The sequence below is a fragment of the Psammomys obesus genome, unplaced genomic scaffold (genome assembly GCF_907164565.1).
Source record: "Psammomys obesus unplaced genomic scaffold, mPsaObe1.curated_primary_1811, whole genome shotgun sequence".
NCBI classification, from domain to species: Eukaryota; Metazoa; Chordata; class Mammalia; order Rodentia; family Muridae; genus Psammomys; species Psammomys obesus.
Genome location: NW_026592510.1, coordinates 677625 through 695737, shown reverse-complemented (window position 1 = coordinate 695737; position 18113 = coordinate 677625). Strand labels below are relative to the sequence as shown.

At 42.1% G+C, this 18113-nt stretch overlaps 1 protein-coding gene across 1 annotated transcript in view; it reads left to right on the top strand.

Annotated features, from left to right (window-relative positions):
• The first annotated feature begins 342 nt into the window (after positions 1-342).
• Positions 343-18113, top strand: part of Lgi1 (leucine rich glioma inactivated 1) — a 44057-nt gene continuing 26286 nt past the window's right edge. The window contains exons 1-2 of the mRNA XM_055614224.1: positions 343-911; positions 1359-1430. Coding sequence (XP_055470199.1) covers positions 697-911; positions 1359-1430 — 287 coding nt within the window. The 5' untranslated portion in view covers positions 343-696. The remainder of the gene's footprint in view (positions 912-1358; positions 1431-18113) is intronic.

The following is an 18113-nucleotide window of genomic DNA, read 5'->3' as shown; positions in this document are numbered from 1 at the left end:
GCCAATAATTCCTAATAGTTGACGAGTGTCAGGAAAGTACTCACTCACATGCATGCCTCTGAAACTGACATTCTCCACGTGTTCGGGGCTTACCATTCAATAGTGGCGTCAACCAGGTGGAGTCAGCGAGGGACAGCACGGTTTTAGCTGCAGACAGAGTTTCATTTAACTTCATTTTCCCAGCCAAGCCTGGCCCCCAAGCTAGGTTTTCTTACTAGGCGGTTTGCAACATGAAGAGCCAATTCCCAGAGGTTCCCGAGACTGCACACATCCTATGCTGAGACGACCGCTCCACCGCCCGCCCACCCACCCACTAATAAGACATAATGCCGTCCTATTTTTGGTAACAATTAAAGGGCCTCCCGGTGAAAGCAGAAAGCTGTTTATTTTCTGTCACATCAGTTCGCTTGCCTTCGAAGCCTGGTCCGTGCTCAGTGTTTTCTGTGATGTGAGTCGGCTCTCTTCCCCCGGCAGTTGGCTCACTCCGACCGCACAGCACCTCACAGGTCTTCCCCGGAGCAGTGCACTGCCTGAACGAGGAACAGCTCACGAATCAGCTGGAGGTCCCTGTTTGGAAAAGGCAGACACAGAAGCAGAGAAGGGTGGACTCCTGTGTGTGACCTGTTCTTAGAGCAAGACAATCAGCAGCTGAATTCCAGAAGCTCTGTTCATGTGTGGGGATATTCTCTCGACTGCATGGAATCAGCAAGAAGCAGAAGGATGGGAAATGCCTGCATCCCTCTGAAAAGAATTGCCTGTTTCCTATGCCTCTTTTCTGTGGTTTTGCTGACTGAGGGGAAGAAACCGGCGAAGCCAAAATGCCCTGCCGTGTGTACTTGTACCAAAGATAACGCTTTATGTGAAAATGCGAGATCCATTCCACGCACCGTTCCTCCTGATGTTATCTCACTGTAAGGCCCGTAAGCATTTTGATACCTAATTTACAATTTAAAAAATTCCAGCTGGTGGATTTGGGGGGTTGTATGTATTTTGAGAGGGGCATGAAGCAAAAGAGAGAGAGAGAGAGAGAGAGAGGGGAGAGCAAGAGATTCCTCTTGTGAGCTTGGCCATTTGACAGCACTAACATTTTGCTGTATTTAAAATTTGTGATTTTGATGAGGTGCTACTGAACCTCATTGCTTTAGCTAATAGCCCCCACCCTGGACATTATTCTGAGGCACCTGAAGGAGGCTCATCTCTCTCTTGCTTCATTTGGGAAGGGAGAGCATCGTACTTTGTAAAATAGTGTGGAAATAGCAACTGTTATGGTAAATCGAATTAACATAAGGTCTGTTCTCTGTGTGTGTGTCTCTTTGTGTGTCTGTCTGTTTTTTTGTGTGTGTTTTGTTTTCTTTCAGATCCTTTGTGAGATCTGGTTTTACTGAAATCTCAGAAGGGAGTTTTTTATTCACACCATCGCTGCAGCTCTTGTGAGAAATATTTATATCATGACTATTTTTAATATGGCATATATTTGGATAAGCCTTCTAGTAAAATGAGCTTAATATTATTTCTGTTGGATGTGATGATGTTTCTGAAAGGGTGAGACTATCAGGAAAGTGGGAGGAGGTAGAGGGGGCTGTTTGTAACTTCACACCAACAATGCAGGTTGAATCTTGCATGGGTAAATTCACTAACCTGTAATGCTGTCTAGCTTAATGGCTACTTATGAGGTTGTTGGGATATCACAACAACAATACTGATTTTGGTGATCTCGCTTTCATTTTTAACTTGGGAACTTTGATTATTTTGCGCTGGAGTTCTTGGGTCTGTCAATACAGAGCCCAGCATAACATATGCGCTCAAGATGTTGTCTCTCTGGGATTTGGGGCAGGCTGCTGCTCCTCTGTATGATTTACCATGTGGGGAGAGAGAGAGAAAACACCCTTGGTTCTTTCTAGGTAATTTCTTAAAATACCAATTCTCAAGAGACTGCTTTCTAATCTCATCTAATTTATAACCAGTCCCCTCACAGCGAGGGAAAGATGATATTAATATAGCAAATACTCCTTGCTCTATGTTTTGAGTTGGCCACAAGGGAACCATATATTCAGGCAATGCCTGAAAATATTCAAAAATAGCATTGGACTAGGTAATCAGATCTCTTCACAGGCATAATGAAATATAATGGAATAATTTGTTCTGATGTCTAATATTTGACAACTAGACTCTAGTTCTTAATGGAGTATCATATGAGGGTCAAGGGGTCTCCCATTCTCCAGAATCAGTCTTAGGTTGGCAGAGAGACACTTCCAAGGCAGACACAGTCAACTGTCAATATATTGAATTTGAGGTATCTTAACTGTGTGATTAAGGTCCAAGTTTTATTTATTTGCTTTCTAGATATATATTTGCTTGCATGCCTTCTTTGCTTGTCTGTTTTGTTGAGATTATTTGTATACAGGCAAACAGAGTGAATTTGAAATTGGAAGGTTCTGTGTTCAAATCTCACTTCACTGCTCACTGGAACTTTATCGTGTGGTCTTGGGTTCTTCTCTCCCCCTAACTTCCTTATCTACAGAATGGGCATTAGAAAATATATTTTGAAGTGTGATCAGAGAGAAAAAAAAAAAAACAAAACTTTTTTCTCTTTTAAGAAAGGGTCTCACATAGTTCATTCTGACTTGTACCTTGCTGTAGAACCGGGCTGGCCTTCAGCTTCTTGTCTTCCTCCCTTTTCCTCCCCACGGCAGAGATCAAAGGTGCGAACCACCACACATAGCTTTAGATCAAGCTCAAGACGTGGCAAAGTCTTCCATGTTTTCTAAGTGCTACAGCTTTAAATTTTTACATCTAGAGGAAATGCTGAAAGTTGCTTAATATACTGTCTGGTCTATAGGAAATCCCCAAACTGTTTTGACTGTTTGTTACATTGCATTTACAAACTTGATCAGGTGTTCTGATATTATATAACAAGGTTCGTTAGTGTCCTTCTCCTGGCTAATGCCTTTGAGTGATTGGCAATAAAGTACAGAATTCCTAAGGGTTTATCTGTCTGGTTAAGGGAAGTGTTAACATGTCAAAGAAAAAAATTAAACCAGGTTTGTTGGTTTGTTTGTTTGTTTAATACAGAGAGGGGCAACGCTATAAGGCTGGGGTCCTGCTGTAGAACACACTGACGCTGAGAAAGCAATCAGTTATGCTCATGTTGTTTACTGCTCATATAAATAAATGACTTGCTTTTTTTTTTTTTTTTATGTGCTAAGGCACCTTGGATAGTCTAGTAGATTGGTCCTTAAATTTCAAGACTTCTCAGTCACCCAGTGCTCTTTCTGCCTGACACGAGGTGGCGCGTAGCTGGACACGGAAAGCCTAGACTGCGCTCTACTTTGTTTTCGTTGGCTGGATCCAGCTGCGCTGAGCACAGATGCCGGGCACTGTCGTAGAAATAGTTACCGGCTGCCTCGGGGTAATGTGATTTCATGTATTTAGAATCACAGGGGGAAGCCAAGGGCCTGGTTTTAAATAGCCCACACTGAATGTGTGCCATGCCCCTCTGTCCCATGCTCTGAGTTCCTATGGAACATTCCAGCCCTTATTTCTAAAAGCAGTTCAGGTTTCAGAAATAACAAAGGAGCCAGTAGTTCTGTCCTGTATGTCCTTGGTTGCCTCATATTAGCTGACCTCAATGGGGTAGATTTGGCCACACAGCTTTTATGCAAACCATCTAAGATCAAAGTTTGTCCATAGGCTCTGGGATCCTGTTTGTCCATTGTTTGTTTCTGCTTCAAATTCTCAAGGAAAAAGGCAAAAGAAATCATTTTCACTGAGTAAGAAAATAATGCCACGATTGCAGACAGAAAGTGTCCTGTGAACATTGGCAATGAATTCAAGAACATAGATCTATGGGGTCCATCATATGTCCGTGAAAAGAAAAACTTCAGATGAATTCCGTTTGATCTTTGTTGAATGCAGTTGGTTTCTTTGTTTGAATGGAATAAGAAATGTCAGGTTCCAGGTGGGTGTGGTGGTGTATCCCCCCCCCCCCCCCGAAAGCCTAGTAGTGCTGGAGAGGGCTGAGACAGGAGGATCTAGAGTTTGAAGCTAGCCTGGATAAAAACAAGGAGGGGCCCCGTGATGGGTCATTGTTACAATCTGATATTATGGTCACCAGTGCTTCTTCAGACCTTCCAAGAGAGGGATGATGAGGGCCGAGGCTGGCTACGTGGTAGGCTATGTTGTAGAACCAGAAAAATAAAGCCCACATCCAGCTAGAGAGGAGAGAAAAAATTAAACTGATCCAATAAAAATTTATCAGATCAGTTGTACAAAACATTCTTATTAAATATTCTTTTTGGGAAAAAAAAAAAAAAGAAGAAGAAGTTCCCAAACAAATATCGTTTTCTTCATGTTTTTCACAGGGCCAACTTGAAACATAACCAATGTGCGTGATTATGCATTCCTGTTTGCTCTCGGTGCTGGAGTGGTACTTTTACTGAATGCAATTTGAAGAAATGTGTTTTCACACATTATGGCCCTGTTCCTTCCCAACTACAGACTGAAATCCCCAATGGTGCAGGCTTATGATGGAAGACTCAGATTTAAGAGAATAAAATGTGGCCATGTGCCATTGGTTTATGACATTTTAATGAACTAAGGCCCTTCAACTTCTAAGACACTCCTATTCCCTGGCAGTGAATTCCAGAAGTAGTTTTCAGTGTCACTCTCAAATGCAAAACAAAACAACAACCACAACAAAAACTGTACAAATTCAATAAGGCCAGAGAAGATACCAATTTTCTTTCAATAACACTTAGTCTTGAGTAAAACATAAAATTTACCTTTATATGGAGAAAACAGCATTTAACAAAAGCAATCCACAGTTGACACATAAATATATAGTCCATAAGAAATGAAAAAGCAAATAACATGAACAAGAAATAAGCCTATTCTTACCAAGGTACTTCCTTAGGATCTTCACTGTCTTACTTGTTCAGAGGCAAATGTCCACAGCAGATCTTGCTCTTTAAAACCATTGGGTCCTCTACTATAGGTAATAGGAGCAAAATGTGGCAACACTCAGTGACTGCTGAGTTAGACCAGTCAGTTTTGAGGGTGTGAGAACACTTTTCTAGCTGGTTATATATAGATGAATATGTCCTGTTTTATGCCCAGCAGATGCCATTGAGGCAGCTTTGTCTATGATGCTCTTCCTCCAAGCCACCAAGCTCCCAAGTCCCAAATTTCCCTTTTCCCTTAAAATCTATAGGTCTGCAAGGTCTGATTGTTTTTGTTGTTGTTTGTTTTTTGGTTTTGGTTTGTTTTTTTGTGAGTTTTTTGTTTGGTTGTTTGTTTGTTTGTTTTGAGACAGTATCTTACATATTCCTGGCTCTTTAATCTAGGAAGGATGCTCTTGAACTTCTACTCCTGCCTTTACTTCCCAAGTGCTGGGAAGAAAGGCATGCCCCACCATACCCTGGTATGTGATGCTGGAGAGCAAACCTAGGGTTTCACACACACTTTGAAAGCATTCTGCCAACTAAACTACAGCCTCCAGTCCAATTAGCTGACTCTTAAATCTGTGTAAACTGCTTTTGTATGAGGAGTGCGTTCACTGAAAGCATGTTTTGTTCTTCCAGTTATTCAGACTGGAAGCTTGTTGGTGGCCTGCTCCTCCTCCCTTGATACCCACTTGCCTTGGGGAAGTCCCCCTCCCAGCCACCTGAGAATTTGCCTCTTCCTCTTCACCCAGACCTGTTCCTACCTGAGGGACCTTGGGGCTTCCTTGGCACACCCCTCCCCCAACCCCAGCTTTCCATTAGAGCCCTCTCCATCAGTGTTACTTTCTTTAAAACAATAGCTCTCAGTGAGCCACCCAAGTGCTTGGAACGTTTTAATGGTTCCTAGGAAGGGAGAAAGTCAGAGTACCAGAGCAAGTGTTAATAGCACTTGGCTCTTTCCTGTTTGTCCTGGATTGTCAATCACAACACTAACCCTGGCCTCTCCTGCCCCATATACACCAGGGACATTCGTGTGAAAAATGAGAGACCTGGGTTTTAGCTGGTTTCTCATATTCTAGATGCCCCTAGTACTACCCTGAAGTTTGTTACTTATCCGTCCGTGCACATGTCTGGTCCGTCTTTGACATGTAGGTCAGCAGTGAGCCATAGCCTAAGGAGGAGCCTTGGGACTAGAAAAGGCTAAGCTTTGCTTCCTATGTATTTGCTGGTGCTGATCCCCATAGCCACAGATTTCTAGTAAAGCATTTTGTTTCAGTACCTTGGTCATGTTTTCAGCTTTTCTAAAGCTTTATGTGCCCCAATTTCACACAAACTAATGGCGTAGAGTACTGGAAACTGGTAGGTCACCAGAAAGTGACCTAACACCCCACCACCACCACCAACATACACACACACACACACACTACAAACGCAAAGAGATACTCAAAGTTCTTCAAAAGAGATTGCCGGCACTTAGAGGCAGAGCATCAAACCCAACCTGAAGACCCACTTTATCTTCCCCCACCCACCCGCTTCCCACCCTCGCTTCACATTTAGCTTCCTGGGTTCTTAGTGTGACTGCAGGTGCCAACAAGCCTCTCCTCTGTGGAAGGGTAAGCAGTCCATTTCTCCTGAGGGACACCCACGCAGAAGCAGCAGAGAAGGTTAAGATGAGAAAATCACGAACCCTTACTTTCCTTGCTTATTTGTATCTGCTTAGTTAAAATCAGCATTTATTGGGGACCAATGGAGAAGCAAACAAAACAAAACAGATAAATACTTATTGTGTAGTTGCAAGTGAGAGATTTTCAGGGCAGTAAACAAGTTAGAAGATGCCACTGTGTAGCAGGTACAAAGCTGGACTTCATGAGGGACACAAACGTGACTAGCATGCTCTCACTTCCAACATGGCAGCCTCAGGCAGGTGGTGATTAATGACAGGTGAACTGTGTTTTGATTGTTCCCGGATGTTATCCTAAGGCAACCCTGATAATCTTGAATAGAATGGCTTGCGGCTTATCGGGGTGATGGCGATGCCAGCTGGTTTGGATGTTGTGGTTAACATGGGCAGCAGAATTGTCGAAGGGGCTTTGCTGTATGGGCTGGGAAGTCACCCCTGCTTCCTGGTGAGCTGGCAATGTGCAAGTGTTAATAGCTTTGTGGTCAGATGCCTTTGAGTAACTGCCTCACTCTCTGATGCTTACTAGTCTTGTGATTCGGGGTAAATTGAACCAACCTTTGACATCTATGTGTATGAGGCGAAAAATAGGCAATAGAACCTAATGCATTGGTGAGCAGTAAGGACTGAAATGTTCGGATGACACTCTTCCTTTAGATGGGTGAACACTGGATTTATAACAGCGGTTGATTTTTTTTAATATTGATCCTAATCTAACATCACCTTAGTGTCTGCTTGTATCACCTGAGCTTGTCTGCAACCCATCTTTAAGATTCTGTGGTCCTACAGGTCTAGAAGGACCTGGTGAGAAATCTTGCCTTCAAGTATTTTTTAGAGGAAACGTGAGTAATATACTTAAAAAAAAAAAAATGTTTAACCCTCTCACGTCTTCCTCATGAATAAATAACTACAATCACAGTTTGTAAGACATGTCAGATTTTGCTTAAAATAATTAAACTGGTAGGATGCAAACAATCTAAAATGGGATTTAGACAAAATGGTCTAAAATCCAGTTTGGGCATAAACGAACTGTATAACGTTGAGCGGGGCACAAAATGTTGCTGGCCTTCAACGTATATAAGCATAAAACACTAAAGGAATAATAGGTGGTGGCTTTAGAACTCAAGTGCTAGTGGGGTGGTGAGACAAATAAAGGAAGACATTGGGTATGAGGCGACAGGGAGTGGTAGTGATGGGCAACCTGGAGGAGACTCGCCTTACCTACGAGTGACATCCTTGCTCCCACTGATCATTGCTCGTGGGATGCAATGAGCACGGGGTGCAAGAGCACGGGGGTATTATCCTCCTAACTTTTAGGGGGAAATAAAAAATCTGGAAGCAGATTTTAAACAGGATAAAGACAGAACAAAGCATGTGTTGGCCTTTGGGGCCTTCACACCACTACTCAAGGCTTCCTCCAACCTTAAAATCGTACTACCTTCTGTGGGCTGAAGAGGTAGCTCAGTGGTTAAGGGGACTTGCTCTTGCAGAGGATCCAGGTTCAGTTCCCAGCATCCACCTGGTATTTCAGAACCAACCATTGCTCCAGTTCCAGGGCAATGCACACACATAGTGGACCTACATACATACACATAAAAATACATACATCTAATAAAAATAAAATTCCAGAAATATATTTTTCTAAATCTATTATATTCTAATTATGAATACTTTCATTATAAAATAGAAAATAGATTTGTTAAAGAAGCAGATTAAAAATTATTATATCAATTCTCACAAAACAGCAAATTAGGTTGGTAATTGAAAGCGCCCATGATGTAGAATTGGCATGAGACCCTGAGTTCAAGCCCCAGCACACAAAATTTTCAGGCATGGGGGCTCAGATCTGTGTTGGGTATATATGGGTAAATTAAATTAAAAATTAAAAAAAATAAGGACACCCAGTATCAACCTCTGGCCTCTACATGTATACACACATGCACGCATGCACGCACTTTTAAAAAATCAAACGAATCTCTAAAAAGTAGAAGCTAAAATGTATAATCACAAATAAGTCTTAGAGAGTTCCTCATGAGGAGCCACGGGTTCAGCCCATGCTTCCATAGCTAAATATCTCTACTCTTCAGAACCCTCACTGAAGATTTGCCAGCCATGCAGTAAAACCAGTCAAGCTTTGGCTAGAGGCATTGGTAATTTTTATATTGCCAGCTACTGCTCACAATTTTTATTTCATCATCATGACCTTCCACTGTGCACATAATTTCCTCCAGAGGAAGTACTAAGTACAGAGGAAGTACTAAGTCCTGAGGGATCCAGGTAGCCCGTCAGTGTCTCTTGAATGCCTACTAAGCAGCAAAAGTGGAGCTGAAACCTTTGCTCTTACTGTTAACCACTTCTGTTTACTTTCTTCTGACATGAATAATCTTGGGCGAGTTTGACTTTGCATAGTTTTGTTCCCCAAATCCAATCCTCTCTCAAAGGGTCAACCTTTGCCATTAACAAAGTTATTCAGGGGAAATGTGCCCTGATTCCTGGGGACAATGACTGAAAAGGAGTTTCAATTGCTCTCTGAAAAAGTGGTGGCATCGCTGGCAAAGACCTCCTAGTTTCCCTAGGTTTCAGCCCTCATTTGTATGTGTAAGCTCTGGCTTCCTTGTTTGAAAAAAAGAGACGGACAAGTTGTCAGAAAAAGAAATAAAATAGTAAAAGAAAGGGGCCTTCTTTCCTTCGGTTACGTCATAGAGCAGTATTCTTTAAACCTGTGTCCAGGGGAACGGTTATTCTGCAAGAATAGAGTTGCTCAAATGAGGGTAACTGCACGCTCCATTACTGCCTGCCTGCTCTCAACACACCTTGGCATAGAAAAGACTTTGCAATTAAAGTTCACCTCCCCTAAAGTTCTCAACTCCCCTAGAATACAGGTTCTGTGGAACATCTTTTGGCAATGTCCACACACAAGTCTCGGTTATTAGCTTCCTTAATTATACCTTACTTTGTTCTAAAGCAGCGGTCCTCAACCTTCCTAGTGCTGCAACCCTTTAATACAGTTCCTCATGTTGTGGTGATCCCCCAACCATAAAATTATTTTCGTTGCTACTTCAGAACTGTAATGTTGCTACTGTTATGAATCATAGTGTAAACATCTGTTTTTTTTTTTTTTCTGATGGTCTTAGGCAACCCCCGTGAAAAGGTCATTTGACCTCTCAGTGGGTCGTGACCCACTCATTGAGAACCATAGCTCTGAAGAGACCTGGTGGCAACACATGGACAGGACATATCTACATTTCTGAAGGAGAAATGAAGCCATCTGCTCCATAAAGGGATGACTCAAAACAGTTTTGTTAGAGTCGTGCCTCACCACCAGGCTATTCACCCGGTCAAGCAGCTTTTCATATGTCTGCTTTTTCCTTAGGGACCTCCAAGTCGATGCTCCTCTCCCAGGAAGTAAATAACACCTTGCCACAGGCTCCAGAATGTGCTCTCACTTTTCTCACTGTTGTTTACTCTGTGGCTGAACAGGTGCTGCCCTGGAAACATTCCATGAAATACTCTGTGTAGATCTCTCTGACTGACGGGTCCTGCAACCAATTAGATGGGTCCTGCATGTTTAATTCCCCTTTGAAGAGTCTCTATTTAAGGGAAGAAAGGAATTGCAGATCTGAAAAGCCTGATTAATTTCTCCAACCCGTTCTTCCTAAACTTAGCTGCCATTTTCTGCAAGTGACCCTCTCAGTCCCTGGAAGGGGTCAGAGTGCAAGGGGATACTACCCGGGAAATACTGGTCACCTGTCCTGGTTTGTGGTTACTGGGCAGAACTGGTGGGACCAAGGTAGAAGCTGGCTGTGCTTGTGGATATCAACCAGTCCCAGTGAGACAATCAGGCTGGCACCCAGAATTCCACCTATACCACTTACAATGTTCATGTCATTGTATCCCCCTCTCACCGTAGTTTTCTTTATGTTTTAAGTGGAGACTATAAAACCCACATTACAGCATGCCTCTGAGGATTAAAGAGATGTCAAGCTGCTGAAGATGAGGCCTGCTACAGATCAGGCCTAAGATAAAATTGAAATCACCCCTTTGTTTCCAGGGAGATAGAAGATGACTTCATATAAACACGGAGAGAGGGAGCTGTGAGCTAGCTGTGTTTGTTTCTAGAAAGAAAGTGTTTTGATAATCTTGAGGTGACAGAATACAATAAAGGGGCAGCCCCATGCCCAGGGAACTCTTAAAGATCTGAAATCTATATTCTAATTCTGTCCCACCAATGACAAAGAAAGAAAGAAAAGAAAGGAAGGAAGGAAGGAAGGAAGGAGAAAAGAAAAGAAAAAAGAAAAGAGACAGTCACATTGCTTAACATCTGCCAGCCTCAGTTTCCTCATCTGTCAAAAACGGAATTAGATTTCAAGTCCCTAGAGCACCGCACACCCCCCCCCGAGCTTTGTAGAACCAAATTAAGTTTCTTTGTACCCAACCTTTTTTGAAAAAATGGTAGACTACTTAAGGATCAGCTGAATTACATTGAAAATATTTCTCAAGGATCAGAGTCAAAAATAACTGTCAAATAATATGCTCTTCAGCAATGCTTCCCATTTTAGTGCTTCTCTGTCTTAAGAGCATATTTAAAAATATTCAGATGTAAATTATTCACATGGCACATGCACTCAGAACATGCGCTCTTAGCTGATGTGAATCATCAGCCTATTGTTAATTATTCTTCAACCAGCCCTCTTCTTTTGGATAATGAACATTACCAACAACCAGAGAGTCTGGATTGGTTAAGTGATGCTCTAAACACATTGACAAGTTCCTCCAGCTGTGCAGCCACATCTGGCAGCAGCTGTAATGTGTGCAGTTTGTTCTCCTTAGTGTATATATAGTACGCATTTGCTCAGACACATGAGAACCTGGATATGTGCCATGGATGTCTAGTAGCCTGGACCATACTCATCAGTCTTAGCTGGCAGGGATGACTTCTCTGGACCTCAGTTTCTCCCACCTCTGGTATTTTCTTTGTATAGATAATCTCTGACAGAAGCACTGGAGACATGCTCATCTACATTCTCTCACAGGATTCTGGAGGCTCCTCTGGGGGGGGGGGTGTTTTTGTTATAATTCCTATTTTAACAGAGAGTGAACATAGTCACCTCCTTAATATGTTCACATACAGTCATAAGTGGCAGATGCAAGCTATGAAGCCTGATTCCGTATTCTATATCCCATAGATGCGGTCTCCAGGTGACAGCAGATGCACTGCTGGCCCATCTTGTCTTCATCTAGTATGGTCTCTATAGGGAAGGGATTGTGAGAAGAAAGGGTTAGTTCAGCCATGTCTCCTCTGTTCCCAGGAGAAACTGCTCTGGGTGAAAGAATGGAGGCAGGCTTTTCCTGGGCTAGTGACAATTTTGATGGCAGTCAAGATGTTCAGGTGGTATAGAGGGTCTGAGTCAGTGTCATTAGGGCCAGGGGTCCTGGCATAGGGCCAAGAGAGCAGCCTGATTTGGGACAAGATTTTCTCAGCAGGCATTACATGCTCCATATTTTGCCATCTGCAGACAGACCTCTCTCCCAGTTTACATGCCCACAATGCCACAATTCTAGACTCCTGTGTCTTTAGAGTTAAAAGTGGCCTCTGAAACTATCTCTCCCAGCCCCTTCCTTTGATAGCATATAGCAAAGTGGCATGCATTAGGACATACAGAAGATTTATGGCCAAGTGGCAATCAAGACCTAAGCTTTCTGGTCTTTCTATAGAGTTTTTTCCTTAGCCTTTGGAGGATGAAACCAGGGCAAAAAACAACTTTAGGGATCCATGTGCCTGACCTGTCATCTCTCTGAATGGACCTTGTCTTTGGCTTGTCAGCCGCACCTAGGCCAGCCTTAGCCTTAAATTCGTATAGCCAGACCTTTCTTCTTAGGTCCTCTGCCCCCTCATTCACTTCTCTGCTGCTGATCCCAGGTTCTGTTTTAACCTAGGTTCCCTAATAACCTGCTGCCAACACTTCCCTTTTTGACAGCTGATCTTAGCTTTCATGCAACCAGGACCACCCCCACACATCCAACAACCTTATGGCCATGGCACTAAGGTGTTTTGTTGATGAAGAGCTGTGCCTTACCCCTATAAGAAACCAGGAAGTGAAAGAAGGGAACGAAGTGTGAGTGGGGTCAGGATATAATATATCCAGTCATAGCCTCTGGCCACAGCATTTATTGACAATAAACTCATGAATTTTAAAAGGCAGCTTCAAAAATAGTATACTGAACTGGGCATGGTGGCAAATACCCACACATTATATTATAATTATATGTGATTGTAACTATAATCACAATAGTAAGGAGGCAGAGGCAAATGGATCTCTGTGATTTCTAGGCCAGCCACGGTTATATAGTGAGACCTTATCTTGAGAGGAAGAAAAGAAGGAAGGAAGGAAGGAAGGAAGGAAGGAAGGAAGGAAGGAAGGAAGATTATTCTAACTAATGCTTAAATAAAATATGTAATTTAAAGCTTATTACAAATCAAAATTTACTTGATATTTTATACATTTGTAAACCACCTGCCTCTGCCTCTCTGAGTGCTGGGATTACAGGCATGTGCCACCACACCCAGCTTCAATCTGTATTTTTTAAAAGTATAATGTTTTAATATTCTACTTTTAATATTTCTATTTGTTTTATGTTTATACAGAAAGAGTATAAATATGATTGTTAAATTCAATAAATACCAGGAGGAAATTAAATAAATAATAATGAAAATAAATAAAAATAAAATAAATAATAACAAAACTGCATTAAGAAGCAATGGGTATAATAAATAAGTCAAAAATCTTACTTTTGAAAAACAAACTAGTAAAATGGTTAGCCACTTAGAAAGAATAACACTCATAAGCTAGAGGTCCATTAGTTATTAACAAAAAGCAGAGTAATGTTTAGGGAAGAATCAAGGAAGTGACCTATTTCACATCATACATGGGGCTAAGTCCCAAGTGAATCAAAGAAGTCATGACTTCATAGGGAAAAAGTGATAAATTAAATGTTAGTGAAGAGGTGATGAAATAGGGCTTTCTGTACTCAGAGTTGGACATGTGGTTTGCAAAGATTGCATAAAAGCTAGGCACTTAAAAATATCCTGAATCTAATGGAAATCTACTATAAGTCCTTTTCTAGAAAAAAAGAGGCAGGAAAGGTCTTTGTATACAAAGGTGGTCATCGTGCATAGTAAAAACTGGAATTCTCATTTTAGTATGACACAATAGTATTCTATTAACCTATTATCATTAAAAACTCATCACGAGAAAATGTCCGTGATCAAATGAGGAATTGGGAAGTATACAAATCAAGACTCCTGAAACAGAAAAGAAAAAATAAAATAAAATAAAAATAAAAAAGGACACAGAACAATACACAGCTTTTCTCAACATGATAAACACACATATAGACAGCACAGCACATGTGATATGTCATATGTATGCATATCAGTATGCATGTATCCAGATAGTATGATAACAGTGCTATCTACTTTATAAGTTTTTCTACATTTTCCTTAAACTTCTACAGGACATTTATACCATATGCAAATTGTATTCAAAATTTTAAAATATTATATTTTTTAAAAATACAAATGAAGCTGGGCATGGTGACATATGCCTGTAATCCCAGCACTCAGAGAGGCAGAGGCAGGCAGATCCCTGTGAGTTCGAGGCCAGTTTGGCCTACAAAGCGAATCCAAGGCAGTCAAGACTACACAGAGAAAGCCTTCCCCCCCCCAAAAAAAAAAAAAAAGAAAAAGAAAGGGTTAAAAACTTACAAATTGATATGATACCATCTTGATGTAACTTTGAAATTACTTGCAGTGATCATTAAGTCATATCTTGTAAGTCTGCATGAGTTAAGCCACGGGGTAGCTATTCAGCACAATACTGCTGTTTTGTTATGTCAACTAGGCCCCATGCTAAGGAGCCACCCAGCATGGGGTTGGACAAAGGGGTCTTAGGCCTCATGATTTTCAGCAAAGCATTAAGTAGTTCTGGACCTCACTTTCCTCTTGTCAAACAGACTGCAATACTGGATGTACCACCCTCACAAAGTTGCTCTAAAGCCCAGGTGAGATGCTCCAGCTGGAGGCTAAGAAGTGTAGAGTATTACGAAGTCAATAACTATCTTTTTTTTCAATTTTTTTTATTTATTACAATTTATTCACTTTGTATCCCAGCTCTAGCCCCCTCCCTCATCCTCTCCCAATCCTACCCTTCCTCCCTGTTCTCCTCCCATTTCCCTTCCCCATTTCACTGATAAGGAAGTTCCTCCTCTTCCATCTGACCCTAGCCTACCAGGTCTCATCAGGACTGGCTGCATTGTCTTCCTCTGTGACCTGGTAAGGCTGTTCCACACTCAGGGGGAGGTGATCAAAGAGCCAGCCACTGAGTTCATGTCAGAGACAGTCCCTGTTCCCCTTACTAGGGTACCAAGTGAGACACTGAGCTTCCATGGGCTACATCTTTGCAGGGGTTCTAGGTTATCTCCATGCATGGTCCTTAGTCGGAGTATCAGTCTCAGAAAAGACTCCTGTGCCCAGATCTTTTGGTTCTGTTGCTCTCCTTGTGGAGCTTCAGTTTCCTCCAGGTTTTTCTATCTCCCCCTTCTTTTATAAGATTCCCTGCACTCTGCCCAAAGTTTGGCTAGGAGTCTCAGCATCTGCCTTAATATCCTGCTGGGTAGAGTCCTTCAGAGGCCCTCTGTGGTATGCTCCTGTCCAATAACTACCATTTTTAAACGAGCCGGTGCCTGCCTGGAATTGATAGTTGATCTATGCAGCCTTTCTAAATTTTCCTCCTGGTAAGAATATATACATTCCCTTGGTTTAAAAAAAAAAAAAAAATCTTCCCACTCCTCCCACAGCTTGTTTCATGACATATTTAAAAAATGTTTATCCCTTGAGGGGAGTTAGAGAGGTCAAGGCACATCCCTGATCTACGCCCACGAAAACTAGTGGGAAAATGTCTAGTTTCTTCCTTCCTCAGAAAGAAAGGAAGTGGCAGAGACTTCAGAGTCTTATGGGACCGAGGCAGAAGAAAACCCTACTTGACCTTTACAAACTGGGATATCTCCTGGCAAGTGTGTTGGTGCAAACCTCTGATCTCTGCTTGGGGTAACAAGGCTATTCAGACAATACACTGGTCCCCGCAAACGCCTCCATGACCCCGCTGTTGTGATGTTTGTCCCATCTGGTTCATATTACTGCCGACTCTCATTATGTGTATTTTTGGGGACAGGGAAACCCACTGCCCTTCCATGCCTCACAGCAACTGCTGCAGGGATCGGAGAATTCTTGGTCACCACAGGTAGAGGGCGTACCTCAACAACCTGGAAGCGTCTCCCTATGCACCCCGACTGCATGCAGCCACACCGGCAGCTTTAAAATAGCTTGGGCCACACTCCAAGTGTAGAATTTAGCCAGCATCCTTGAGAGTGGGAATGAGTTGTATTTTTAGGCTCCTTGGGTGATTCCAAGTGCATCCGAGATTGAAAAGCACTGTTTGGATCCAGGCATCTCCCCACGCAGCCTTCAACACTCTTCCCTTTGTGAGGGCTCCATCTGTGGTCAATTCAGATGCGTTCCTTGCGCGTACTTGGTCCAAGAGCTTTCCTTTCTTCGCTCCTCTGCAGGCTTTGTCTTTTGGTTGTCAGTTCCACAAACCAAGAAAGAGTATTATTGTCTTACCCGGTACTGCCATTCTGAGCCATGCCATTTGGATCATGGACCCAATGTAGGAACTGGCTACACTGAGGGGAAAACTAAGTCTTTCTTGCCCTTATAGTCCACAGAAAAGGCCAGAGGTTATGTAAAACAAAAGAGCCCTTCTGCTCTGCTCCAGGACTGCATGAACATGTGTTAGGATGGGAACTATTTCTCTTAATAGAGGCTGTACGATACTTGATATATCTGATGTAATCACAAATCATAATACTGAAATAAAACGTGTTACTAAGACCACAAAAATTAAATATTTGATTCTGGTCTATAGTGTGTGATCTACTCATGAGTCCTTTCAAGTTTATATTGAATACTAAAATGAATAAGCCACTCAAATATATTTTGAATACATGTATCATTTTATAATCCCATGTTCATAGAAACAACTATCAAATTTAGAATGGAAAAGCCTCATTATCTCAGCCAGAGAATAAAAGCATAAAAGAAAAAAAAAACACTTTTTAAATTATTTATTATATGTGTATGTATGTCTGTGGGAGGGTGTTGGATCTGGAGTGTTGGAACTGGAGTTACAGGCAGTTGTGAGCTGCCATGTGGGTGCCAGGAATTGAACTGGGATCCTCTGGAAGAACAGCCAGTGGCTTGTAACCTCCAAACCATCTCTCCAGCCCTATAAGGAAAAGTTTTAATTGAAGTGAAGTTATACATAAAGAGAAGGACACCATCTCAGGCATGCTACTTCCCAATGGTGTTTATTTACAAGGGAACATCCTTGTGTCCGGAAACCAACCACTGTGATTGCCCTAGAGACAGCCCACAGGCTCACTCTCAGAACTACCCCTCCAGAGAAAGCCATGAAGGTTCGTTTTTTGCTCTTTCTCCGTTAACCACGTAGGATGCACTGTATCGAGTTCTGACTTCTTTCCTTAGAATATTTTGCTTCTAGTTATAGTTTTAGCCAGGGGGTTTAGTCTTTGAAATTCAGTTCAGCAAACTTTTTTTTTTCAAAACCAGGAACTAGGGATGCAAAAACAAATAAAAGCAAGCCTTTGCTCTAAGATTACATTCAGTATCATAATCTAGCAGTGACTAGCATGTCATGTAAAATGAAGGCTTCTTTGTTCAGCAAATATTTGTTCAATATTCACAATGAAATGGTTACTATCACAAATTCTAGGGATAAGTGCTGAACAGGCCAACAAAAGATTCTAGAAGAAATCCTCGTCTTTCATCTCTGCAGCATCTGACATGCAAAGGCAAGGGATGCTCACTGGCATCCATTTCCCCGCCTGTCTTGCCACTGATTTAACTTACGGGATGATAGTGATGAAAGCTATTTCTCCCTACATCTTAGACTGTGGGGTGATGAATTCCCCAGTGAACCACAGAGCAGTTTGCAAACCATTGAGCCTAGGAGGCACCTCCCTGTATTTGTCACCACTGAACTCTTTCCATCTCTGTTGCCGCCCTTTAGGAGAGAAAGAAACCCCTGGAGCCTGCTTGAGCCTTTGGGTATCAGCTTACCTAGGCGTAAGGCTGAGCATCATGTTGCTTTCCAAAAACCATAAAATGAGAAGAGACAATTAACAGAGCCATGCAAATCATGGACCTTGGACTTGGTTTTAATAAGTACAGGCTGTGATGTGTGTTTGATTAGTTGCTCTTGCCTTTTCAGGGCCCAGTGAAGTGTTTTGAGTTTAAAGCCATGACGTTAGAGGGAAGGGGACTTAGAAGTGATTCAATATCACTCCAGGATTAACAGTTTGGAAAGAGACAGAGGCCGTCACTCCATTCCACTTGGCTGGCTCGTCCTCTGCCTCCA